This window comes from Microtus oregoni, unplaced genomic scaffold (assembly GCF_018167655.1).
Source record: "Microtus oregoni isolate MIOR12 unplaced genomic scaffold, Mior012 000020F_ref0000438, whole genome shotgun sequence".
NCBI classification, from domain to species: Eukaryota; Metazoa; Chordata; class Mammalia; order Rodentia; family Cricetidae; genus Microtus; species Microtus oregoni.
Window position 1 is genome coordinate 5,030,534 of NW_024543079.1, and position 26,647 is coordinate 5,057,180.

At 51.4% G+C, this 26,647-nt stretch overlaps 2 protein-coding genes across 5 annotated transcripts in view; one reads left to right on the top strand and one right to left on the bottom strand.

Annotated features, from left to right (window-relative positions):
- Ncoa5 (nuclear receptor coactivator 5) overlaps window positions 1–10,187 on the top strand; it is a 33,612-nt gene extending 23,425 nt beyond the window's left edge. Inside the window, exons 4-8 of one of the 2 annotated variants that reach the window (XM_041670604.1) lie at window positions 475–590; window positions 1,699–1,825; window positions 6,333–6,532; window positions 7,652–7,972; window positions 8,449–10,187. In XM_041670604.1, the coding sequence (XP_041526538.1) occupies window positions 475–590; window positions 1,699–1,825; window positions 6,333–6,532; window positions 7,652–7,972; window positions 8,449–9,038 (1,354 nt within the window). In that variant the 3' untranslated portion in view covers window positions 9,039–10,187. Of the gene's footprint in view, window positions 1–474; window positions 591–1,698; window positions 1,826–6,332; window positions 6,533–7,651; window positions 7,996–8,448 lie in introns of both variants that reach the window. The other variant, XM_041670605.1, reaches the window with a different exon arrangement.
- A 669-nt stretch (window positions 10,188–10,856) lies between these two features.
- The window catches only part of Slc12a5 (solute carrier family 12 member 5), a 39,438-nt gene continuing 23,647 nt past the window's right edge, over window positions 10,857–26,647 (bottom strand). For all 3 annotated transcript variants that reach the window (XM_041670602.1, XM_041670600.1, XM_041670601.1), the window contains 15 exons: window positions 24,584–24,758; window positions 23,724–23,842; window positions 23,321–23,419; window positions 22,137–22,256; window positions 21,704–21,808; window positions 20,432–20,600; window positions 18,107–18,302; window positions 16,772–16,941; window positions 16,291–16,422; window positions 15,461–15,568; window positions 14,320–14,442; window positions 14,048–14,247; window positions 13,698–13,712; window positions 13,315–13,448; window positions 10,857–13,162 (listed from right to left, as the gene is read on the bottom strand). In XM_041670602.1, coding sequence (XP_041526536.1) covers window positions 13,071–13,162; window positions 13,315–13,448; window positions 13,698–13,712; window positions 14,048–14,247; window positions 14,320–14,442; window positions 15,461–15,568; window positions 16,291–16,422; window positions 16,772–16,941; window positions 18,107–18,302; window positions 20,432–20,600; window positions 21,704–21,808; window positions 22,137–22,256; window positions 23,321–23,419; window positions 23,724–23,842; window positions 24,584–24,758 — 1,957 coding nt within the window. In that variant the 3' untranslated portion in view covers window positions 10,857–13,070. The remainder of the gene's footprint in view (window positions 13,163–13,314; window positions 13,449–13,697; window positions 13,713–14,047; window positions 14,248–14,319; window positions 14,443–15,460; window positions 15,569–16,290; window positions 16,423–16,771; window positions 16,942–18,106; window positions 18,303–20,431; window positions 20,601–21,703; window positions 21,809–22,136; window positions 22,257–23,320; window positions 23,420–23,723; window positions 23,843–24,583; window positions 24,759–26,647) is intronic.

Here is a 26,647-nt window from a genome sequence, read left to right on the forward strand (position 1 = left end):
TTTAAGATTTAGTCGTTTATTTTATGTATATGCATGTATGACTTTATGCCAGAAGAGGGCATTAGATTCCACTATACATGATTGTGAGCCACCATGTGGTTGATGGAGATTGAGTTCAGGACCTTTGGAAGAGCAGCCAGTGTTCTTTAACTGAGCCATCTCTCCAGCCCCCTTACTACAGTTTTTTTAAAGTAGAGGGAAGAGAGATGAGAAGGCATAACATAGTCCCTCTGACAGCCATTTGCTCCAGTGCTGTCTTTATTCCATCTCTTTTCATCCCAAGTCCATATCATTTTGTAAGATGAGTTAACTTAGTCACAGCCCCAGAAACAATAAACAAGTCCTACATACAAACCTGGATTCCAAAATTCTGTGACTACCTTGGAGGGACTTTGGTTTTGAAGTATTCTCTGCATCTGAGTTTTGCTGGATAGGACAGTGTTATAACTTGAGAAATTGTTCCTAACTTTTCAGGAGGGAAGGCTCTTACGACCGCTATCTCAGGATGGATGACTACTGCCGGAGAAAGGATGACTCTTACTTCGACCGCTACAGAGACAGCTTTGATGGACGAGGTCCTCGTACAAAAGGTGAAGTCTCAACAATGTGTTCCTGTTACTTGGGGAGAGTCATTTATTAACACCACTGCTTCCACACAAAGGGCTTAATGATCCAGCCAGGCAATCCACAGATGTTAATGTTGATGTTTAAATGCAAATTAGCACCATCCTGTAGGTTGGTCATCCCACCGGAATTGAGAGTGTCCAGCAGTGAGGAGGAGCAGACGTCACAGGTGAAGGCTCTGAGACTTACTTGCCTTTTTGCTTGTTTTGCAGGTAGCTGACCATGCATATAGTGTGGGGTTTGTGTGTGTCTATCATGCTTACCTAACAGCTTCTCTTTAGGTAAAGGCAAGCATGGGTGTTACTTTTTACCACCTACGTTTCTCAGCTCTGTTTTCAAATTTTTCTTATTGTTTTATACTAGCCAGATAAGAGATAGGAGGGACCTCACTACAGATGTTCAGAGTATAGTCACTCTTGCCCATTTGACTAGCACAGGCATTATAAAAATTGTACTTTGGTTAGTTGGCTGGTTTGTTTGTTCAAAAAAAGTACAAAAATTCACATTGGAATAGTAATGAAATATATCTGCCAAGTGGGCAGAAGTTAAAAGGCTAGCAATTCCCAGTGTTGGGTAAGGTATTCAGAGAAATAGACAATGGCTGATTTACTTTTTGGTTTAGAGGTAGCCGAGACCTACCTCCACCTCCATGGCATAGACAATCTTGCCCAACTTTTTTCTTTTTTTCTATTTTCTTTTTTTAAAAAAAAAAAAAAAAACAAAGTAGCCCATGCTGGCTTTGCAGTTCAATTTGTGAGCCAGGCTGACCTTGAAGTCAGCAGTCCTCCTGCCTCAGTCTTCCAAGTTCTAGGATTATACAGGCATGAGATACCACATTGGTTGATCTACCTTTATTAAATAAATGGTTGTTAACAGCCTTTCTTGGAGGATCATATAAAGCGCTACAGTGACCAAGGCCTGTCACCCATGGTTTCATCTTGGTGGATTTAAGATAGTAGAAAATAATAAAAATGGTTAATTTTGGGAGGTGTATATGAGGATTAATTCAGAATGTCTTAATTACATTATGGAAGGACAGCCCTTACTTCCAATTTCCCTGCTGGTGTCTTGCAGAGCGTTTGAAACGTGAGGAACGACGTAGAGAGGAGCTTTATCGTCAGTATTTTGAGGAGATCCAGCGACGCTTTGATGCTGAGAGGCCTGTGGACTGTTCTGTTATTGTGGTCAACAAACAGACTAAGTAAGAACCCGTGCTTCCTTCTCCTCAGTGTGGAAAAGCATCAGAAAAATGGAAGGTTTTGCTTAGCACTCCACTAGACAGGTATCTTCTTAGCTTAGCAAACCTGCTGAAGATGAGACTTTGCTTTTCCTGGTATTTTTTTCTCTCTTTCACTTCCCCCTTGGTATTTTCTTTCTCTCTCTCTCTCTCTCTCTCTCTCTCCCTCTCTCTCTCTCTGTGTGTGTGTGTGTGTGTGCACATGCATGTGTGTGTGCGTTCCTGTGCACACATGAGCATATGTGTATGGATGCTGCAGAAGTCAGGGGACAGCATACGCTCTCCCTCTATTACTCACTGCCTTGTTCCTTTGAGAAAGGGCCTCTTAGCATGCCTTTAATCCAAGTACTCAGGAGGCAGAGGCAGGGGGATCTCTGAGTTTGAGGCCAGCCTGTTCTATAGAGTGAGTTCCAGGATAGCCAGAGCTGTTACACACAGAAACTCTATCTTGACAAAGAGAGAGACAGGGACAGAGAAAGGGCCTCTTGACCAACCTAGAACTACTGTTACCTGCTAGGTTGTTGTGCTCACTCAGCTAGCACTCTCAACTGCTAAGATTTTCAATTATTATTCTTTCAGAAATCTTAGATTTTTTTTTTGTGAGACTAAACTGGCTTACTCTAATAACTTCTATGTCTGATTTTATCACTTTGGATAGGGGTCCAGAATATTGTAATTTACTAGGGCTGGGTTGTATGCTATAGATTTAGCGATGAGATTAGCCCAGTAGAACCATATGATCTACGAGTAATGTTGGGAGTATAGTCTAGTCAAGAAAAATAATTTATCTCCTCCACTTCCATAAGGGGCAGTCTTGAATGGAACAGAGCCTGGCCTTACTGAAGTGACCACATTAGTCAAGTCAAAGTCCACGATACCTCTCTGTTCCACTCTGTCCAGCTTACACATTTGGCCGTGGCTATGTTCTGTTTCCCTATGTAGTTAGATAATCTGTATATTTTCTAGCCATTTGCAGTTAGAAAAGTGCAGTGGCTCTGGAAGTTGGTGTTAAAACACTAGCCATCAGGCAAGAGTTCACAGGCTTTGAGTTGCCCTGCCTTGTCTAGATGCCAAATAAATAGCCACCATTTTCTGAGTACCTACCCAGTATGACCCCTGAGTGTCTTATCCCATACAACCCCCTGGGTGATTTACATAAACAATTTTTATCATCACTAATTATATGTGTGTCATTCAGCAAGGGGGAGGTAGGTGGAGGGGCTAGGTCCTGGGACTGCAGTAGTAATAAACAAACACGTCGTCCTATCAGCCTTTAGCTCTCAGCCTAGTGAGAAAGGTGACAGAAAAAGCATGAGTGAGTCTTAAAAGAGGTTAGGGATTTAAGTTGGAGGGAAGATGAAGAAAATGACAGGCACTGAGCCATGTTCCTCATTTACTGGCTTTAGAAGAAAAAAGCTGAGTTTGATAAGAGACAAAGAACTTGCTCCATAGCTTTATAACTTTACAGATAAATCCTGGAACTTAAATCCAAACGTATTTCTAACATCAAAACCCAAACTTTTCTTCCCATTGTGTTCCCAAGGGATGCGAAGTACACCAGGTCTTAGCCGTTGGCGGTAAAACTAGAGAATCAAAAGAAAGGTGTCAGTTGGTCATAGTGAGGCATGCCTATAGTCTCTGCATTCCAGAGTAAAGGTAGAATTGCTTCAGGGCTGGCCTGGACTACATGGTAAATTCCTGTTTTGAGATGTACTTCAGAACCCTGGGACTGCTATACTGCAGAACCTGTGTAGTATGTCCAGACAGTGTACCTAAGAAAATCCTACTGATGGAGGAGAAGGGTTTAGATTTTTGCCTTCCAGGCAGAAACTGCCCAGTAAATATCATTGATCATTAATACTGTCTGTTCAAATAAGTTCATTAGATGCTCTGGACAGAATCAGATATGAAAGCTCGACAGATCCTGATAAACTAAAACCTAGAAAGGAGCTGCACATTAATCCAATTCCCAGTCATCAAGATCTGACCTAAGGCCAGCTTCACCAAGTCGAGGATTAAAATTTTCATGCAGACTGTGCAGGCTAGTGCAGAGTCCTGTATGATTGCCCAGTTTGGTGGTGGTTTTTATTCGGTATATCTGGTTGCTGAGAAATGACATGATATTGGTGCATGCTGTGACCGTTAAGCCTAGGTGTTGGCATGGTGGACTGACAGGGAGCCCGTGGGTTGTCGAACAAATGTCCCTTTGCACCAGGAAGAGGACTGCACCTGGGTGCTCAGAGAAAAGATGAATAAAGAAGGTTGTAAAGAAATGGTCCCTGGTTTTTTGGCTTATCTCATTACACTCTTCATGGAGAATGAATGAGAGTCAGCAGTGGTAAGGCTGAAGACAAAGAAGAGAAAGAAAAGGAAAGGAGTTTGATGCAGAACTCGTGATACATGCTTAGATCCATGGCAGAGGCAGAAGAAAAGGGTGGTGAGGAGCTTGACAGAATAAAGCCTATTTGGAAGAAGCCTGGCGACATCAGTAAAGACCTCCCCAAGTACTCCGCCAGCAATTGGGAGGAACACTGGACTGCATAATCACAAGTTAGCCCCTTAGGATCCATATTTTACTAGAGTTATTATGGATTCCAAGAATCTCCTTCTTAAGTATTTCTTGTGAAATGTTGTTGTGAAATCAAAGCAAAATTTAGAAAGCTATCAAAATGAATTTGGTAAAAACAAAAAATGCTTAGAACTTTTTATTCATTGAAGTGGTAGAAGATAGGCTGGAGAGGTGGCTCAGGAGTTCAGTGCACTCCTGACTGCTCTTCCAGAGGACCAGGGTTCAATCTCAGCACCCACATGGCAGCCAGCAACCCTCTTTAGTTAGTCCCAGAGGATCCAGTGCCCACTTTTGGTCCCCTGGGACACAAGGTACATGGTACACAGACAATACATGCAGACAAAGACATTTAACCACATAAAATGAAAATAAACGTTTTAAATGTAATAAATTGGTGGACGATGAAGAGAAACTACAAAAAGTTTTGTGAAGCCTTCCCTCCAGGTTGGATATTCTCACAATTTATACCATACAACATGGCTGCTTTGGGGGATAATGTGGGTTCTTCTAAAGACCAGAGTGAAGAAAACCAGAAACACATCTGTTGTCTCCCAGGGGAGCCCTCTATGAACCTTCTCCAAGGAGTGGCTCAAAAGTGATCTGTGTGACTGAACTCCTTGGTGCTGTGTCCAGTAGCTGAAGAGTTTTAAGGTGAAGATATGTCAGTTACAAAAGCGGCTTGGGACATCCAGAACATGGACAACAGGAAGAGAACATCAAGTTTGAAAACTTAGCAAAATTATTAAATATCTTAGAAAAAAGATTGAAAACCTGGTTGTGTCAGATCTCTTGGTGACATCCTTATGCTACTGTTGTCATGAGCACTTATGAGTAGACAGCAAATAACAAAAAAAAAAATCATGATGGTTTGACCCCTGAGAAACAACAGCCTTGGGGTTAAGAGACAGCAGAGGACCCACTGGAGATCCACCCTAACCACTCCATTGTTGAGATCTTAAGACAGAAGGCAGAGGCTGATGGGAGTGGCAAGTCTGGAGCTATGCTCCTGTCCTGTGGCTCCAGTTGGGAACTCCCAGGATGTACTCTAGCAGGCCCTACAGGATACTCAGGCTTCCAGTGTTGGGGAGTGTGAGCCTGCTGCTGTGACACATGCTGCCCTTTGGAATGAAGAAGCAGACAGGCTTCTCCAGAACAAGCATGTCTCCACGTGCTCAGTTCCCCTTCATCCCTTCTGACACTGTCTTTGCCTTGACTGGGAGTGGAGGTGTTACCATTTTAAACATCTGAGTGGCATGAGAACAAAGGTGAAGATGAAGTTTCTTCCGTATAAGTGAGGCTGTGATGACTCAAGCACGAAGTGAAGCTGGTGATGCTTCCTGGTGTCACCTCATACCGTAACTGTCAACTTTATGGTCCAAAGTATTCAGCTATGAAGCTGAAGTCCTTAGTATGCCAAGTCTTTCCTTGTGGAAGTGTTGGAGCTATACCTTGATGTTCTAAGACTCACGAAATGGCTCACATTTTTTCTTGTATACCCTTTTTACTATTCCCTCTGGTTCATTTATGGACTGGTCCTCTGGAAACAGTTTGCTGAGCTAAATTCAGTGGGAAGTATTCTCCATGATACTTGTTTTCCAAGTTAAAGTACCAGGGAACCGAATGATGAACTCCCAAGGTCTGAACAAGCTGGTTGGGACTAACAGAGCAAGACTCTGAATAGAAATAGTGCCCAGTGATAGTCAGCTTTAACTAGTAGATGAGATGGAGGGACAGGTGTCAAATACTGTCCTACTGGCAACTTCCCTGTGTGCTCATAGGCAAGTGAAACCATTGGGGAAGCCTGACACTGGGTTCTGAGGAGGAGACACAGCTGGCTGAGGTCCAGCGGTGTCCAGATTGAGACGTGGCTAGGGAATGCTCATCTGGATCCTGTTCTTACAGAGATTATGCTGAATCTGTGGGGCGGAAGGTCCGAGACCTCGGCATGGTTGTGGACCTGATCTTCCTCAACACAGAGGTGTCGCTCTCACAAGCGCTGGAGGATGTCAGCCGGGGAGGATCCCCATTTGCCATTGTCATCACCCAGCAGCACCAGATTCACCGCTCTTGCACAGTCAACATCATGTTTGGAACTCCACAAGGTATGGAGGCCCAAGGAATCCACTTCCCAGAGATAGTCACCAGCACACTGATTCTGTGTCCTGCTTGTGAGAAGTGAGTAGCTTTGGGGAATGGCTGACGTGTTTCAGCTCCAGTATGGCAGATCCTTCTTGTGCTGTGAGGAGACATTGATCATCATATTTTCCTTGGTGTTCTCTGATAACTGCTCTGATGTGGAGGCAGGTGATTTGTAGCATCACTAATATCCCTGGTGTCAGTGCTCCCACTGTGTCCTATCTCGTGGAAAGACTTAGGCACACCTGGCTCCCAGTGAAGTCTGGCTTAGGCATCTGCTGCCTGAAATGCAGCTCCTGCAGACAAGAGACTGTCACAGACAGTCAGTGTGATGGGAAAGTAGGTAAGTAGAGGAGTCGGGAGAACAGGAGGAGGCTCTGGCCTCCAGAGGAAGGACACCATCCTTCAAAGTAACTTGTAGTGCTTTGAGCCCAAGTATTGAGACTCAGCCACTCATGCCCTGATTGTGGCTCTTAAAGCCTCACTTCCCCTTTTCCACCCTGGCAAGGATCTCTGGAGGCCTGGCTGTCACCTGCATAGTCACAGGGTGTGTTAGAATCTCTAAGTCCCTTGTCTCTGAGGAGCTGTCCTTAGTGTGAGTGAGGATATTTATGTAAGGTTCCAAGACTGTTTCCACCATTGAGAAAAGGAGGTTATTTAGGGTTACAATTTGATCTTTGTCCATGACTTTTGAACTGATGAATTTAAAAACAGTGTTGGCTCTGCCCTGAAGAGCACAGCAGGAAACCAGGCTTTACAGAGATTCTTTAGCCTCATGCTGCTGTCTAGAGGCCGCAGGACTGCTCCCCATGAGGTCTGTTTGACTCTGTGGGAAGCTCTTGTGTTCCTTTGGTTTTTATCAGGAGTCTGTGATCCAGGATTCTCACTGAAGAAATAGCTCTGAAGGAAGGTGTGTCCCACACTAAGAGCACCGCTCTGTCCCTCAGCCCACCTCACTCTACTCCAGGCTTCTTGGCTCTCTAGTGCTTCTCTGCTTTGAGAATGAGAAAGGCTCGGCAGAGTGCAACCACAATGGGCACTTGGCTCTGTCATGGGAGAAATAACTGTGTCATTCCCTCCTACAGAGCATCGCAACATGCCCCAGGCAGATGCCATGGTGCTGGTGGCCAGAAATTATGAGCGCTATAAGAATAACTGTCGGGAGAAGGAACGTGAGGAAATTGCCCGACAGGCAGCCAAGATGGCTAATGAAGCCATTCTACAGGAAAGAGATCGTGGAGGCCCTGAGGAGGGAGGTCGTGGGGGGCACCCTCCAGCCATCCAGAGTCTCATCAACCTCCTGGCAGACAACAGATACCTCACTGCAGAGGAGACAGACAAGATCATCAACTACCTGCGTGAGCGGAAGGAGCGGCTCTTGAGGAGCAGCGCCGACTCTCTGCCTGGTGAGCTACGTGGCAGGGCCGAGGTGAAGTTCTCACTCTGCATTTCTCTCATCCCGTGCTCTGGTGGGAGGGTGGCATGCCCAGGGTTCTCTGGGGTGGGTAAGGGAAATGAGCCATCCATTGGCTTCCCCCACAAGCCATGCACGCTGATGATGCTTTAATGATCTCTATTCACTGCTGAGCTCTGCTCCCTGTATTGGGCTAGTAGGGGGTAAACTAGTGGTGTTGGCTCCCTGAGAGCCACAAATGGATGCCCCTTGTTTACTTATTTATTCCTTTTTTCAAGCAATTTTCTTGGGCACTAGGCTGCTTTCTGTGAAATAGTCCATATCCTGAGATAGCTCTTTTGGAATTTGATGCTTTTGTCTGTACTGTATGATTGTTGTGATGTATGACTGCTGTTCTTCCTGTGGCTGCTGGGCCTCCTGCCCTTAGGGGGCACTCTCAACCAGATGCCTCCCTCTTCTGTCTTCTAGGCTCGATTACCCGCCAGCCACTCAGGGAGGCCTCGGGTGCCTCGCTGAAGACACAAGCAAGTTCCCAACCGCTTCAGAGTGGCCAAGTGCTCCCCTCTGCTACACCCACTCCAGCTGCAACCCCCACCTCCCAGCAAGAGCTTCAGGCCAAAATCCTCAGCCTCTTCAATAGTGGCACAGTTGCGGCCAACAGCAGCTCTGCATCCCCCTCAGTTGCTGCCGGAAGCTCCCAGAACCAGAATTTTTCCACAGCAACAAACAGCCAGCCTCAGCAAAGACCACAGGCCTCAGGAAATCAGCCTCCAAACATTGTGGGACAGGCAGGGTCTACTCGGAACATGGGCCCCAGGCCTGGGGCTCCTTCCCAAGCACTCTTTGGTCAGCCTTCCAGTCGCCTGGCACCTGCCAGCAGCATAGCTAGCCAGAGGCCTGTATCTTCCACAGGTATTAACTTTGACAATCCAAGTGTACAGAAGGCTCTGGACACCCTGATCCAGAGTGGCCCTGCCCTTTCCCACCTGGTTAACCAAACTGCAGCACAGGTGGGGCGACCCCAGGCCCCCATGGGCTCTTACCAGAGGCATTACTGAGGCTCTACCAGTCCACTGTCCCTAGTCCCCTTTTCCCCTGGCCCCTCCCTCTTCATCCTAAGTAGAGGTGTTTGAAAGTGTTCTTCGCACTCTCTGGGTCAACATCAGATTCCTAGGTTTCTCACACCGCTCCTTCCTGCGGCTGTTGCTTACCACTTAACAGAACCAGAACTCAGACTGCTTTGGGGCTGGAGCTTTTATTTGGGTTGAAAATAAGTATTCCTGGGGTCTAGGCTCAGCTTCTGTCTAATGGGGTTGCTCTGGGCCTTGCCTGGTAGATTTGGAGGAAAAAAGGAAGAAACCAAATCCCGGCTGCCCCAGGTTGGAGCACTATTTGTGGAGTCAGTGGTCACGGCCTTTGTTTCCACCTCCACACATCAGGCAGGCAATGTCATCAGGTCCCATCAGAGAATGGAACTCCAGCTCAAGGATTCAGATTGGCTACTCTGAACTGGGGAAGCGTGACATGGCAGCCACAGAAGAGAAGACTCTGTCTGCGGCAGAATGGCCCCTTGGGTGTTGGCTTGGTTTTGTAGTTTTCCATTTTCTCGGAGGGTCTGCAAACGACTAAGCGCCTCACTCAGGACTTTGACACGAATTGTGACTCTGGGGCCCGCTGCTCGCTCTCCACAGCGTTAGTCAGCACTGAGAGGGCATCTCCAGACTGACAATGGACACCCATGTTTTCAGTGGTTTATTTTGAGCCCCAGACTTTTGTTTGCATCCAGGCTCTTGTTCTCTTTTCTGATGAGCAGGAGGTAGGGACCATTTGATGTTAGACTGTGGACGCTGGATATATTCTCAGACAGCATTCGTAACTTTGGAGTCAGTGGCACTTGGAGGGCTATGGCTGTCACCCTGAATGGAGCTGAAGGAAAACACCTCTGCCTTTGGGAAAAACTGCTCATAAGAACCCTGTGGATCAGATCTGTGGAGAGGAGGGCCTAATCGCCCTCAATCAAGAGTGGGAGCTCCAGTTGAGTCCCTGCCAGGGTTGAGCAAACCGGTTTCAAAACCCAAGGTTCCCCAATGGCAGCAGTTTATGTTCTGATCTGTTTGTGTTATATGGTGGGTTTTTTCCCCCTCTTTGGAACTCTTGTGTTGTTGATAAAATGAAATGATTACTTTTTAATTAAAATAAGAAAGTCAGACCTGTGCTCACCTTTCTTGGGTATATCTGCAGCACTTCTTTGCAGAGCACTCCCCCAAGATGAAGCCTTAGGATCTCTGCACCCAACTTGAGCCTCAGTGTGCTGCACTTCCCATCTGGTGAGAAGGGTTAGTGATGGACAGAGCAAAGGCCTTGCATCAAAACCTGCCATACTCTGCACCTGCTTCTAGTAGAGACAGCCAGACTATCAGCAGGTGTGTCCAGAATGCACTGTGAGGAGCCTTTGTGGATGATGGTTGGAGGCAGGGACATTCCTCTTTTGCCTTCATCTTTGTTACTGCCTATCATGCAGGAGTTTGGCATAATCTCTAGTCAACCTGAAAGCCTTGAAGAGCCCTTATAAGACTTGGCATGATGTCCCAGTTTCTAGAGACTCATTGCCTTCCAGAGGATGCCATGTGACCTGGTACCTAGGAGGCATGTCCTGGCCCAGGCACAAGGCCCAGCTGGATATGGTGGCCCACACATAAAATTCCCAGCACTTTGGAGGAGGAGGCAAGGGTATAGGAAGTTCAAGGTCATTCTTGGCTACTAGCCAAGTTCCTAGCCAGCCTGTGTTCCATGAGACCATGTCTCAAAAAACAACATCTGTTGACAGTGGATTTGATTTCATCCTAAAGTGTCCAAACGGTACCCCTTAGGCTATCAAGGGTGTAATAAAATTATTTTTATTGCATTGTGTGCAGACAGGTATCTAAAAAATTAACACAGTAAAAGCCTTAAAGCATTAAATGGGAGCATTCAACAGTAAAGGAAAGAACCGACCCTCTCCTTTGCATATTGGCACAAAGAACACAAGATCAATACCGAGGCAGGATGCGAAATACCAAAACACTAAAATTAAAGGCAGGCCTAATAATAATAGTAATAACGATAAATACTCTTGATTTGGCTTGCAACCTCTCCTATTTACAAGGGTTTTGGACTGCATTGCATTGCCCTGCACATAGGTCGGCTGAAAGAAAAGCGACACTCGTTCTCACTACCAGGCTATTGAAATATTGCACTCAGTGAAAGTCACCCGGATGGACATGGAACATCTAGCTACAGTGATTTAAAGGTGACTTGAACGACACAAGGTTCATAACAAATATTGCACATGGAGCACAGAAAACTTGGGTTTTTGATGTGGGATGTTTGTTTTCATAAATGGAAACTTTGCCTTTGCCAACCAGAGAGTCTGGGCCCAGGTAGTGTGCAACTTTGGTTCCCTAATTGGTGTTGATACAGCCTCCTCCCCTTCTGCGCAGCCCCTCTCTTGCCCCATAAGGCAAGACCCATAGCAAGGGAGAGCAGTCTTGAAGGATGACAGATCCTGGGTCCTACACTTCCAACTGAATGGCTACTGGCTGGAAGAATATCCAGTCCCCCATCAAATCTCAGAGGGGTCTTAGGCCGTGCAGCCGAGCAGCAAACCTCCAGCCCCGCCGCTGGCCACACCTGACCTTGTCTGGACGGCACCAGCTGCAGCTCTCTGCTTTGGGCTCAAGGGAAAGGAGGTGGTGAGGTCAGCTAGTGGCCCCAGCCCTGGAGTGGGCAGGATGTCTAACTAGGTGCGCAGGTCAGGGCCCTGGGGCTGGAGGCACTGTACCCAGTCCCAGAGCGCGCTTAAAGGAGCATGCAGTGCCTATCCCCTTAGTAACGTGCCCTAGGGGAAGGGAACCGGCCAAATGCCTTTCTAAGGGCTGAGGGCACCTCCCCACAAGTGGGGCTGGTGTTGCGGAAGCGCCAAGGACCAGTTAGGGAAGCCAAAGGCCTTGGGTCCAAGTCAGAAGAGGGCAGAGAAGCGCAAGGAACAACGGAGCCCACGTGACTCCAGCCCTACTCCAGGACTTGGTGTCTAGGAGACTTAGCTAAGGACCTGCTGCTAGGCAGCAAGGCCCAGCTCCAGAGCACTCAAGAGGCAGCTGGGTCCCCGGGCAGGACCTGCAGATGGGGACCAAGGAAGGGAACCGCAGAGGCTGCCCAGGCCTCCTGGTGAGTCAGCCTCTAGACTGGAATTGGCCCCTCAGCCCTCGCCTGTCCCAAGGCGGAAACTGGGGAGGGGGTGCCCTCCAGCTCCACGAATTCAGTCTTTGGCGAGGAGCCACGGGACATGGGGAGCAGGCGGCAAGCCAACAGAGGAGAGACGCCTGCTCCTCCGCGAAGGCACCGGGCGGGGCTCCTCGGTGGACGCCGGCCTCGTTTTCTCCCCCTGGAGAGACGACGACTCGCTCTCCTGGCCGCCAGAAAGCTCGCATCCACCGAAGCCGGCCGCCGTCTCACCTGTGTTTGCCAAAAACTAGAGGGAAAAGAGGGAGACGCAGGGCATGGACAGGGAAGGGAGAGAGCGTAGGCCTTAAAGCACTTGGCTCTCAGCTCCGGCGCGCAGGGAAAACTGGCTCCCGGGGCTTCTCCGTCCCAGGGCGCCCGCAGAGGGAGAGCGCGGCCGTGGCGAGGAGTCCGTTGCGCTTCTAGTTACAGAAATATGGGGACATTAAAAATACACGCGATGTCTCCTGTACACTATGTATAGCGCGGCCGGCCGGCGCCCGGGCTCGGCGACCAGGGTCCCGGGGGAACGCAGCGGGGCGTGGGGAGGGACGGGTCCGGGACCGTGGTTCCGCTCCTCTCCACGCCGCCTCGCCACCTTTATTGCAGCGTCTGCTCCGGCGGGGCGAGGCCGGGCTCAGAAAAGGGGTCCATGGGCCGCCCTCAGAGTCAGCCCCGACGGGTGCGGCCTCCGGGCTGCAGGCAGCGGGGAAAGGGGCCAGGACACGGGCACAGGGTCTTATGTAAACGGTGACAGCGGCGGGGTGGTGCGGTGAGGGCTCCGGGGCCGCGGGCCGGGCGCGCTCGGCCGGCGTGACAGGTCCTGGCCCTCAGGAGTAGATGGTGATGACCTCGCGGCCGCCACCGCGGACCAGCATCACCCGGTCCAGTTGCTCAGTGAGGACCTCTAGAAATTCCATGTCTGAGAGCTGGTCAAGGAGACAGCCTGTGCCTTCCCAGAGCCCGCGTCCCTGTCCAGTGCTGAGCCCGCTCTGTTATTTTCATTCCAGGCTAGAGGACACAACCCCCTTTGCCAACAACCCACCTCTTCCCCCAAACTTAAGTTCAGGATACAGTTTTCATCACCATTGCGGTTGCGGGGAGGCCCAGGCATGTTGAGCAAGACTAGCTTGGCATCCCGGGATTTATTCACGATGACCTCGTTCAGCCGCACAGCTGTGTGCATGCGCCGCACGTTGGACTGGTTCCTGCAGGAGAAAGGAGAGGAAGGCTAGGGGCATTAGCCTAGGCCAGGAAGAGCAAAGTCTGGTCACCCTCCCAGAATGAGTCGGACTACCCAGTCTGGTGCATGCCAGTCTGGGACCTCCCCCAACCCCAGATCTCTCCAAGTTGGGCCATTTAGAGGCCCCAGAGGCCAGGGACACCCCTTGAGGGTACCGTGGAGTAGGGACCCTAGAGACCTAGAAGAGAAGATGGAAAAATAGTGGCGCACTTACAAGTTTTCCCACTCCCTTCAGGAAACATAAAGAGAAGCAAAGAGAGAAAGAAAAAGAGAGGGGTCAGGAAAAGGCGGCTGCCCATTGAGCCAACCATCGGCTGCCCTGGGTGAGCATGACCTCACTCTCACAGCCCCCACCACCTTCCCCATTTCAACACCTGTACTTAGGAGCTGGTCCTGACCCCTAACATTCTAGCCCAGCTCTGTAAGTCTCCAACTGGGGAAACCAAGGCAAGTTCTGCCCTGGATCATCAGACTGCCAGAAGAGGACCCTCCTGCTCATTGATTCTGCCATGTTCGACAAGTCCTTTAGTCCCCCAACCCCAGCTTCAGCCCCCAGGCCCGTACGGCTTCATGCTGAAGAAGTCCTTGATGCCCTCGGAGGAGACAGGACTGGGGCCTTTATTCTTCTCTGCCACTGATTTGTCCTTGGTCCAGGTGAGATGCACCTTCTCTGGGTCTGTTTCCCCCTCCCCCTCAGGCTCCTCCCCTGGAGACGGCGAGCTGCTGGGGCAGCTGGGAGCACTCTGGTCATGGATCAGCTGCACCTGAAGGAGGGGGATCATTCAGCCAAAGGCTCTGCTCCCACTTGCCAGAGCCAAACCACCCCAGCCACTCACCTCCTCCTCTGGCTTCTCCTCACTATCGCCAGCTGTCTCGTCGGGAACATTGAGGCGGAGCCGAGTGTTAGCGGGATTCTTCCTCCTAATGGAGCCCCGAGACTCATCTGTGATGCTCTGGATCTAGGGAGTGACAAAGGTTGATGCCAGTTCTGCTGGGGGTCACCACCCACACCCTGCCAAGAGCCATTACTACAATTGATGCTCATCCAGGTTACAAGTATTCCCGAGTGGCACACACTGCAAACGCTACTGCGCCTCAAGACCAAACACCTAGGCATCGCTGACCTGGCCTCTGGTCTCCAGAGCTCAGACCTTCCTGCCACCAACAACCAGCAGGCTAACACCTGGCACAGCAAGGCTTGAGCCTAGCACTCTGGTCCCAAGTCTCTCTGGCTGCCCAGCACATGCCAGCGCATGCCATTTCTTATCACTGTCAGCCTGGGTGACACCCCCATCCTTCAAGGGCCCATCGCTCACTTCCCTGAGCACCTATCAGATTCTCTCACCTGGGAGACCCATAATCACAGCTCTTCCCCCTAGCCTACAGGACCTGCCACTCATTCCCCAAACAAGCTCATGCCCACCTCTAGGCGCTCCTCTGTCCAGAGCCCTGGGCACCATTCCTCACTTCCCCCAGGGACTCCACTCCCTGGGGTGGCTCTTTTATCCGTACTCCGAAAGACCAGTGACTGAAACCTAAGAGAACTTACCCCATGGGTGCTCAGCACAACCACTCCCGAAAGCCCGTCACTCACTCATCCCCTAGGAGGCTTGCCCCTGACTCCTACCCAGCATCCATGTTAAATATCCATCTGTTCCCCACCCCGAGAGTCTGTTACATGAACCTTGTCTCCCACACTGGCAGCCCACACCCCTGAGAACTCGTCATCCACACATATTTAGCATCCATTCTTCTCCCTCGGGCCTAGAAGTCTCCTACAGAGGAGCAAGTCTATCTCGATGCCAAAGTCCCTGGGAGGGGGCTGGGAAGATGCAGCGAGACACACGTCCAAGTGCAGGGGAGCAGGGTTTCAGGAGGTGTGTGCTAAAGGGGAAGATGGTGGTGCCGATGGCCGGGCATGTCAGACCAGAACCTGTACAGTTCCACAGTCTGAGAGCCCCACCAGGGGACCCTTACCTCCCGCTCCCGCTCATTCTTGGTTAGGTGCATCTGCTTGAGGATCTGAGAGCGCTGCTCCATTACCAGCGTCTTCTCATAGGTGTATGCCGAGATGTCGCTCTCATGCTGTGAGCAGGAGGGAAGCAGGAGCTTGAACCTGGGGAGCCCTCCCTCCCACCAGTCTGCACCTGCCCATCACATGCCCTGGCACCAAGGCTGGAGGAGGCGGGGGACTGCGCTCACGGGGCCACGGCCTGGGAAAGCAGGCAGCTAGTTCCCTGTGCGCCCAGCGCAGAACCAAAGATGTGAATGGTGAAGCCGTGAGCGAGCGGCTTGATTAGTCACCTGAGTGAATGAAGAAGGGAAGACGTTTGTGAAAAGAGCAAGGGATGAACGGACACCTGCCTGTGAACTGGGGGCTAAGTGTATGGCTACGTAGGCAGGTTAGTGAGCACGGCAGGAGGCGTGGATCCTCTGGGGAGGTGGAGAGAGGAGTGGAGACCCTCCAGGAGCAGGCCCGGCAGCAGCCTGCCTGGGTTTGAACCCTGACTCTGCCGCTCACTGTGCTGTGCAGTCAATTACTGAACCTTTGTGTGTCTCGGCATTCTAGTTGGGAATGAAAAGGTCTAATGCGTGTATCTCTCTGGAGGCCAGGAGAGTCCCTACAGCAGTCTGTCACAGAATGAGCACTCTCCAACATGGCGGCCACTTTGTGAGAGAAGAGGCTAAGGGGTAGCAACCTGCTTCCTCCACTGATGGGTATCGGATGAGCCCTGATTGGTGCTGGGGCCAAGAGGAAAGAGCCACAGGCGGGACTTGAAGAACTTGAGGCTTTTCTGTGGACTCACCATCTCCACCACCTCCACCTCTGCCGTAATGCGTAAGTGATACAGAAACGTGGTCAGATCTTTCTTCATCTGGATGCTGTTGTCGTCCATCTGGGCCACAGTGAAGATCCGCATCTTACATTTCCTCCACACCTGCAAGGATCAAAGGCAATCCAGCCAGGTCCAGCCAGAAGCTGTGAGAAGACCCATGGCCAAAGACCCCTCCTGCAGGCTCTTGGTACCCAATCCCTATCTGCAGATTCCCCTGCTCAGGTCTGGGGTGCCTCCACTAAGGGGCCACTCCCTGTATTAAGTGTCCCCTCCTTTGCAGCATTGTGCTTGTCGGGGTGACACATCAGTTCCTCAACACCCCTGATAAGGGAGATGATCAGAGCCCCCAGGAAGGGCAAGCATGGAGGCTGGCCAGAGCCCCGAGCTTCCCTACGGATATCCTGCAGGCACACACGCCCTCCCCACACCGCAGACGTGTGAGCACACGAACCTTGTGATGGCGTAGCAGAAAGGGCAATAACATGAGCATGCCCCCATCGTGCACGATCCACCACACATCGATGCTGCCCTCGGAGAAGCGCTCAGGGTTCCCAGGAAACATAGACACATTCTTGGTGACCAGCAGGGCCAGGTGGCCAGCTGTGGTTTCCCGGACCAGTTCTTGGAAAGGCCAAAAAAAAAGGACCAGAGGGCAACAGTGACCAATCCTCCGGGTGCCGAGGGAAAGCCACCAAGCCTCCTGGCACCAGCTCCCACCACACGCCTGAGTCTAGTGCTGTGGCCTCCAGCATCTACCTGGGCCTCATCATCTACTGGCTATTTGGCTGTAAGAAAGTACTCCAGTCTCTCCTGGCCTCAATTCTCCCATCTGTTAAATGGCAATGATGCCCCCTGTTCTTTTTCCTCTCGTGTGTGCATATATGTGAGGGCTGCATGTTCATGTGAGCACACATGTGTCGACGTAGATGGAAGCAGACATCAGCCTCAGGCATCCTTCCCTGTTCCTCAAGTGCCCTCACCTTGTTGGGGTTTTTCATTTGTCTTTGCTGCTGTCTGTTTTCTTGTTTGCTGGAGATGGGATTCTGCCTGACCCGACTGGGCTAGAGCTCTCAGACTGGCAGGCAGCTGAATCCCAGGAAATTCCCGTCTCTGCCTCCCCGACACTGGAGACCTCTGGATTCAGGATCAAACTCTGGTCTGCATGCTTCTGTGATCAGCAATTTACCAGCTGGGCGCGCTCCCCTTCCTGTGCCTCTACTAATTATTAAGAACCCATGGGAAGCCAAGCAGTTGTGGCCCATGTCTTTAATCCCAGCACTCGGGAGGCAGAGGCAGGCAGATCTCTCTGTGAGTTCGAGGCCAGCCTGGTCTACAGAGTAAGTTCCAGAATGACCAGAGATAAACAGAGAAACCCTGTCTTAAAAAAACAAAAGAACAACTAAACCCATCATGGGTGGCCTCTGGCTGTTTTAAACACGACCTCCCAGCTGTGTGACCCAGGCAAATTTCTTACTGTCACTATGTCTCAGTGTCACACCAACATGCTCAGGATCATGAGAGCATTAGAAAAGTCTCAATTTGCCTGACACACAAATGCATTCTCTAAATGATGGTTGGACACATCTGTCAAAGACCAGAGCCAAGACGCAGATCCCACCATGACTCTAAGGCTGCCGCCCTCACCCCACCCTGTCCTGCGCCATCTTCCTCCCAGGGCCTGACATAGACGCTAACGTGGTACCACCTGCATGTACTGAGCCCACACCCATGCTGTACTCAGGAACCCTCAGAAGCAGAGCAGCCCACAAGCCGACCACATCAGTACCGATGAAGTTCCTCCATGTCTGGTGGTCCTCCTTCTGCCGCCAGTTGCGAGGCCAGCCTACTAGCACAGTGTTGTGTTGCAGCCCGCCGAGGCCCCCAGACTGGATCAGGTGGGACACTCCATCGCGCAGGTTAGAGGAGATCACCACCTGGCAGAAGCCCTTCACCTTCTCAGCCTCCATCAGGCGCCTGATAGACTGTGGGGAAGGCGTGTGTAGATGAGGACCAGCCTCAGACAGCCTGGGCTGAGGCTGAGGCTCACAGCCTCCCTCCGGTCCTTTCAACCATCCTCCCTCTCTCTGCGTCCATCCCATTTTCCTGAACCTCAGCTGTGATCTTACCTGACTCCAGGGCCCACACCAGCGCCTCATCACCTATGGCTCCTGTCCCTGCTCATCACCAGTGACCCACCCCACCTCCGCACACCCTGCTGTTGCTCTGAGTTGTCCTTTGCTCAACACGCTCTCCACTGCCATCCCACGTGCTCCTCCCTTGACCCCAGTGCCATCCTCCCAGAGACCACCCTCCACCTAGACCACAGTTCAGCCAGGCTGCTCTACACGGCCACACAATGTAATGATTTATTTTAACAAAAATGATGGGCATCTTCTGTGCACATTTAATCTGCACTGGGGGAAGGGTTCTCACTGTTCCCATTTTATCAATGAGGAAATCGAGGCTCAGAAATTAAGACTCGCGTAAGGACAGGCTGCTAATGTAAGTGACGATTCAGGAGCCAGGAGGCTCATTTCAGCCGCTCTGCCCTCAACCACTGACCTAATGTCTAACTAATTCCATCTCTGCCACCTCCCGGCTGTGGCTTCGTGCAAGTCACCTAACCTCTACTCTTATCGTCCAGGGGAGGGGGGGGGGGGCAGTTCCACTTAGGAATCAGGAGGCTTACACAGCTTGATTCATGAAAGGGCTCAGGACACTGCCCTGTATCATAGCCCTAATGTGTCATACTGCCCTGTCCTTATTAACCCAGAAGAGCACTCAACAGTGCCAAATGGGGCTGGAGCCTTCCTGTGTGTGGCCTGTGGCTAGCACTTGGTCCTGCTCTCCCTGTGCCTAGCCTAATGTCTGGTACCCAGCATGCTCTCTGTATGCCTAGCCTAATGCCTGGTACCCAGCATGCTCTCTGCCAGTTCACGTAGCGTTTTCCTGACCAGCTGGGGCCTCCAGCTCTGAGTCTTGATAGATTGGTGTGGGCGGCTCAGTGAGGTGGAAACAGCAACTGTCACAGGCTATTAGGGGTGCCCCTCCCCATCTCACCTTTTCTCTCTCTACTCCCAGCTGCAGCCCTGGGGGAAGACAGGCCTGAGTCGCAGGTAGATGGCTATGCCTTGGGACAACCAGATGTGTGGGATGTCTTCATCTACCACTCCTGGTTTCCTGGACTCATGTGACCCCCCCCCTCCTGGTCCCCAGGGCGGAGAAGGAATGGGGCGATGGGATCCGAGGCCTGTCTCTCAGCGCTGCTCGCTCCTCTACCCTCTGGGTTCCAGGCACTTCTCATACAGTTCATGCCCACCCGGCTGCCCCATTCACAGTGGCTCTGCATGCTCCTTTGCAGATGTGACAAAAGCAGGTGACCCAGAGCCAGGGGCTTGTGCGAATCCTGGCTAGACTTCCAGCCAGCCTTGTGATTTCAGAAACCTGCCAGCCCATGCTGGGCCCCGGCTTCCTCCTAGATGATCTTTGAATTTGTTTTTGTTTTGTTTTGCTTGGATTTTAAAACACCTTGAAAGATTTAAAAGATTTCCCCTTCCAGAAGGAAGAGAGTAGTTTCTGCCTCAGGGTAACCTGAACTCTAAGCCTCAGTGTCCTTATCCATAAAATGGGCCCTTCTGGCTCTGCCAGCCTTTGGTTCTGTAGGTTAATGTGGAGGTCAGAGGTCAATATCAACTATCTCCTTAAGCCACTCTCCATCTTACTTTTTTTGAGGTGCTCATTAAACATGGAGCTCACTGATTGGCTAGCCTTGCTGTCCAGTGAGCTCCAGGGATCCTCTTGTCTCCACCCCTACCCTCAGCGCTAGAGCTACAGACCCGCATCCCAGTGCCTGCTTTTACAAAGGTTCTCTTGCTTTTCACAGCAAGTGCTTCATCCTCTGAGCCACCTCCCCAGCCCCTGTGGGTAGAATTGACAGGCACTCGCTCACCCTCTGACCCTCAGACTCCCTTCTAAGGAGAAGACACGCTCCCTCCCGAGTGCCCTGACATCCCAAGCTGTACTGAAAGGCAAGTACAGTAAGGTGAAGACCGCCTTTCCACCTTTTGACACTTTCGACCCCAACTGCCCACCCTGCCCGGCCTCTGCTCACCTCCTCTGCCCGCTGAGCCTGAGGGTGGTTGTCCAGAAAGGTGCCCTCCAGGACAGAGCCCACAATGGTCAGGCCCTTCCCTGCCTTGAGCTGGGAGGTCAAGGAGAGCAGCTGGGGGTGCACCACGTTCTGATCCTGGTCCACACGCACCAGCACCAACAGCTGGGGCCTGAAGAGGATGCAGGTTCACGTGACCCACCTCCCACTCCCCACCCACCCACCCGTCCACCACATGAGTCACATCTGTTTTACCCATTTGTCTCCTGGGCCCCCACACCTGGGCTCCATCCACCGCAACCTGCTGGGCCGCAGCAACCATTTCCTTGAGCAGCAAACCCTCCAGCGGAGGCCCACCCCTCTCTATCCATCCAGCCACCCACCCATTGCTCCATCCCTCTCATTCATCCATCCATCCAGCCACCCACCCATCCGTTTCACCCTTCAGTCATCCAGCAGAATCCAGATGAATTTACCTACAAGGCCTTATTCACTCAGTCACCCACATACCCACCCACCCCTACCCATTCACACATCCATCTATTCACCCAGACAGACTTCCATATGTGTAGATGCTTATCCAGCCATCCTCCCTGCCATTTCCCCGTCACTTCTTCACACACTCAGCCTGGCATTCCTCCCACTCTCCATCACTTTCATAGTATCCACCAAGTACCAGTTCTGGGCTGGACCCTATGCTGACTGCGTGAGAATCTACAGACAGTGCCAAGCCCAGTATCTGGGAGCCCCAGGTTAGTAATATGCCCACAATCCTGACTTCCAACCCGACCCTTGATGGAACCAGGGGGACAGATGTCAAGCTGGGTGTGTACAGTAGCCACTTAGGAAGTACCTGACCTAAGGGCAGAAGGGGAAGAGTCTAGAAGCCCCAGGGCCCCTCATGTTCAGTAGAAATGTTGTCAATAATTTGAAGACTCCTCAAGACCCTGTCCCTCTCAAAGTAAGAGAGCAGGCTTCAGAAGTATTGTCTTTCTGCTTCTCTGTGTGATTTCCACAGATCTGTGAACTGGCAGGTACCCCCAGGGCTAGGAAGAGAGTTGGCCGTACAACATAAGTTTGGGAATTTTTTTTCACAAGTAATGGAATGATCAAATAAACAAATATCCAGGACTCAATTCATCATAGAGCTGTAGGGGGCTCAGGCGAGACGGGGTTAGAGAGAGGTACCACTCAGCCAGAGGCAGAGGGATAGATCGGACCCCTGCTCCCCTGCCATCCCCCCCCCCATCCTCCCCAGCCACCCTCACCACTCACCTCCAGTTCTTGGTGTGCGGAGGTCCTTCCTCCAGGCGCAGGAGAGCATAGCGAGCAGCGCTGAGAGACAGGCCTCGGATCCCATCGCCCCATTCCTTCTCCGCCCTGGGGACCAGGGTGGGCGGGGGTCACATGAGTCCAGGAAACCAGGAGTGGTAGATAAAGACATCCCACACATCTGGTTGTCCCAGGGCATAGCCATCTCTCCCGTGTCGCTCTCCTTCTGACTTAGTCAAGCTGTAGCTGTGTAGCTGGTCCCTTTGAAATCACTCCTAAATCTAGATGCTCTCTTGCCTGTCCCTCAAGGCGTTGTCAGCCTCCTCTCTAAACCTACTCCATAGGGTCCCCTGCTTGCACTCCAGCCTCGGACCATCACTCAGTCAGCCCTCGCCCTGCCCACCCTCAGCTTCCTTGGCCTCCTCCCGGCACTTACCCCCGGTACTCGATGTATTTATAGATGAGGCCGGCGATGAGCATGGCTACCAGCGCATAGTACCAGGAGCAAATGAACATGAGGGCCAGGCAGAGGCTCATGCCCAGGAAGGAGAGAGTCCTGGAAAATGAAGAGAACCCAGTCCCTGAGCCCTTTGCAGGGCTGATGGTGACACCTGGGCTTGGGCAGCAAAAGCAGGGTGGCAGGCAAGGCCTAGGCAAGACATGGGCATCTAGATCTAAATGCCACACTGTTGTCACCCTGAGCATCGTGCAGACTTTCTAAATAAACAAGTAGCCATACACAAGACACTGATCCATGTCCCACCCGACTCCAGAGTCACTAGGCTCTGTCCCTTAGACCCTGCCAGATCCCTCCAGGAATGTGGGTTCATATGGTTTCTGAGACAGAGGTCCGTGGACACACTGGAAGCAGGACCTTCCAGAAAGAGGCCAGCAGCAAGAGGAGGAACCTTAAGACCGAAATCATGTGGCTTCCATGAAACTCCATTATCCTGCCAGGCAGTGGTGGTGCACACCTTTAATCCCAGCACTCTGGATGCAGAGGCAGGCAGATCTCCATGAGTTTGAGGCCAACCTAGTCTACAGAGAGAGAGAGAGTTCTGGGACAGCCAGGGCTACACAGAGAAACCCTGTCTTAAAAAAGAAAGACTATTGTCTCATAGTCTTATGGGTGACCATGGCTCAGTCACCTTCTGTGAATTCAACTTTCCCACTGTGGAGTGAGCATAGTTCTTCCTGTCACAGAAGAGCCCCCTCCAGAAGAGAATCCTCTCTGCATCACCTGCCAACAAGCTCACCAGAAACCTAGGAGAGAGCGTGGCTATTGTGCCCATTTCCCAGATGAGGAAATTGAGGTTCAAAGAGGCTCTATCATCAGTCCAAGCTCTCGCTGGCAGGAAGTGGAGAGTCAGGCTGTGAATTTGAGTCCAGCTGACTCTGACCTCCATGCTACTGTGTAAGAGGTTGAGTACTGTGGCCACAGGAGTGGTCACTGGGCCGTTTCTGGCCATGTCACATTACTGTTTGTAACCATAAGACCCTCCCTTCGATCTTCCTTGAGCTGTCTGTAGAGGAAGAGACACTGCTCAGACTTCAGATCTAACGTGGGGCTCAGGAGAGGTGAGAAATGGCTGTGGGAAGGGTGGGGAAATGGGCACTCACCAGTGGTAATATCGAAAGCGTGGCCTCCAGTTGGGTGTCCTCAGCAGCGTCTGCACCGCACAAGCCAAGTTCACAAACATGTAGCACATGAGGAAGAACCTGGAATGCAAAAGACGCGGGTGAGGCAGATGCAGGACGCTGTGAAGACAGAGAAACCGGGGCTTGAAGAAGAAAACAGGACTCGGAGGAAAGAGGCAAGGAGGAGAAGAGAGGAGAGGAGAGGGTCATGCCGACAAACCAAACCTCACAGCACAGCCTGCTGTGTGTGAGGCTGAATCTATATGACAGAAGATGGGCTTCTGTGGCCACTGGGGAACTTCCTGGGGCTGTTAAGGTGATGGTGGAGGGACCCAGGAAGAGAGGCTCACGGGGCCAAAGGATGGGCCCCAGGCCTAGCACGCACATGGAAAGGATGGGGGCGACCTCGTCCAGGGAGGCGATGAGGATGCCAATCTCACAGATGCAGGCAGTCAGCAGCAGCGCCCAGGTTGGCTCTCCATTGGCCTTGCCATGGCCAAAGACCTGGGAACAGAGCAGCCATCATGGGAGACTGAAGCCTTCAGTCTTGGGAACCAGGGGAACAGAGGCAGGACCCGTCTAACCAGTGAGGGGGTATGGGGAGGTGCCTGTGTTCTGCATCCTCTAGGGAACCCAAGGGAGCACAGGCTCTCTCTGTCTCACCCCCCTCCTCACTGCCATAGTCATGGAATGACACTGAAATGATCCCCAGAGGGACAGAGGCTCCTGAGGGACAGGCAACATGTGTCTGTATGCTCAGTAGATTTTTTTTTCCCTTAAGAATCACAGAAAAGGGCTGGAGAGATGGCTCAGCGGTTAAGAGCACTGCCTGCTCTTCCAAAGGTCCTGAGTTCAATTCCCAGCAACCACATGGTGGCTCACAACCATCTGTAATGAGGTCTGGTGCCCTCTTCTGGCCTGCAGGCATACACACAAACTGAATATTGTATACATAATAAGTAAATAAATATTTTTTAAAAAATCACAGAAAAAGACAGCTTTTCCTAGCCCTGTTGCTGGCTCTCTGAGTCCCCAACTGCTCCGAGGCTGGAGAAGCGCCCTCTATTCTTCCTCTACAAGCAGATAGTGTTCAGAGACGGCACAGATCACAGGCCAAATCCCAAATAAGGTCCCTTGTTTTTTAGTGCAGCTGTGGGGCACAGTAGCGGTGACCCTGGTGCAGTGTCTTCTGGGCAGGGACCCAGATGACTGATCTGCTGTGTGAGGTGGCTCTGCCACACTGACCTGCAGGAAGGGCACTATGCCATCCCGAGAGATGGCCTGAAGCAGGCGTGGGGCCCCTGTGAGGCTCTGCAGTCCAGCCCCACAGGTGGAGAAGAAAGAGCCGATGACAATGACCCAAGGAGATGGCCAGGCCAGAGTGCCCACCACCAGGTTGCCATTCACAGCTTCCCCGAACCTGGAGAGAGACAGTGAGGGGACAAGGACATTGGGTGAGCAATGCTACCACCGACGGTGTGCCCAGAAAGATGCTGACTGCAGGGCCTGGCTTCTGTGTGACCTTGAGCACATCACTGACCCTCTGCTGTGAGCTGCGGATCTTCATGAGCCTACCTCACACAAATGGTGAGGGAATAGGAGACGCAATAGGAAAACTCCCCAGGACGGGGTATAAATATGATCTTAATAAACAGTCCATTGTTAACGTGATCCTAAAAAATTAATTGGCTCAATGGGGCTGCAGCATCTCCATGTGAAAATGGGGGCTCCGGCTTCTGTGTGCGCTGGTGGTATAAGAATAAACGGGAAAGGGTCTGCAAGATGGCTTAGTAGGGAAGGGCGCTTGTCACATCCCATGACCCACAGGGTAAAGGGACAGAACTGACTCTCACAGTTCTCTTCTGACATCCATATGGACACTAATGGCACAGATACGCACATGTGCAAACACACACAGATACATACATACAATAAATTAATGTTTAAAACAATAGAAAAGAATCAGGCCAGGCAGGGTGGCATACACCCTTAATCCTAACACTCGGGAGACAGAGGCAGGCAGATCTGAGTTCAAAGCCAGCCTGGTCTACAGAGTGAATTCCAGAACAACCAGAGCTACAAACAAAAGCCCTGCCTCAAAAAAACAAACAAAACAAAATCAGAAGAAAGTATTTTGAATCAGTGCCACTGCTTTAAAACAGTGTGGTCGCTCACATGTGCCCGCAGCCCGAGCCACGTGAAACTGGGCAGGAGAACTCCTTCAGTCCAAGAATCCCAGAGCAGCCTGAGCAGTGCGGCAAGACCTCACCTCCAAAAAGGGGGGTGAGGCAGAGTAGATGGATCAGATGTTGTTTGTTTTTTGTTTTGTTTTGTTTTGGGGGGTTTTGATATTTTGGTTTGTTAGTTTGTTTTTTGAGACAGGGTTTCTCTGTGTGACAACCCTAACTGTCCTGGAACTCACTTTGTAGACCAGGCTGGCCTTGAACTCACAAAGAAAAGCCTGCCTCTGCCTCCAAGTGCTGGCATTAAAGGCGTGTGCCAGATGGATTAGCTGTAAGAGCACTGGTTACTTCTCCAGAGGACCTGGTTCAGTTCCCAGCACTCACATGACAGTTCACAAGCTGCCTGGACTCCAGTCCCAGAGGATCCAGCACTCACTCTGGCCTCCACAGACACCAGGTATGTATGCAGTGCACAGACATACATGCAGGTAAACACTCGTGCACATAAAATAAAAACAAGTATTCTTAAAAAGGTGAAAGAGAGAGAGAGAGAGAGGTGGGGGAAGAGAGGGAAGGTGGAGAGGAGGGAAAGAGGAGCTGCTGCTTAGCAGCTGGAATCCTATCCCTGGAGATGTGCTCAGGGGACATTGCTGAGCTCCTTCAAACACCAGGCAGAGCGGTGAATGAGGGATGCTGGACCGGCGGCAGTCTCGTGAGAGGTCTATGATGAAATGAGATGCACGGAGGTCAAACGACTCTAAAATAACATCACAGAAGCAAATTTTCACTTGATTGGGCCACACCCCCACCAAAAGATCTTGCAGTGGACTCCATTTCTTAAAACAAAATCAAGCTTTAATTTCCTTGTGGAAAAGCCAGGCCCCCATCCTGACTCCAGCCCAGGTCCCCATCCTGACTCTGGCCCAGGCCCCCATTCTGACTCTGGCCCAGGCCCTCACCCTGACTGTAGCCCAGGCCCCTACCCTGACTCCAGCCCAGGCCCCTACCCTGACTGCAGCCCAGGCCCCTACCCTGACTGCAGCCCAGGCCCCTACCCTGACTCCAGCCCAGGCCCCTACCCTGACTGCAGTCCAGGCCCCTACCCTGACTGCAGCCCAGGCCCCTA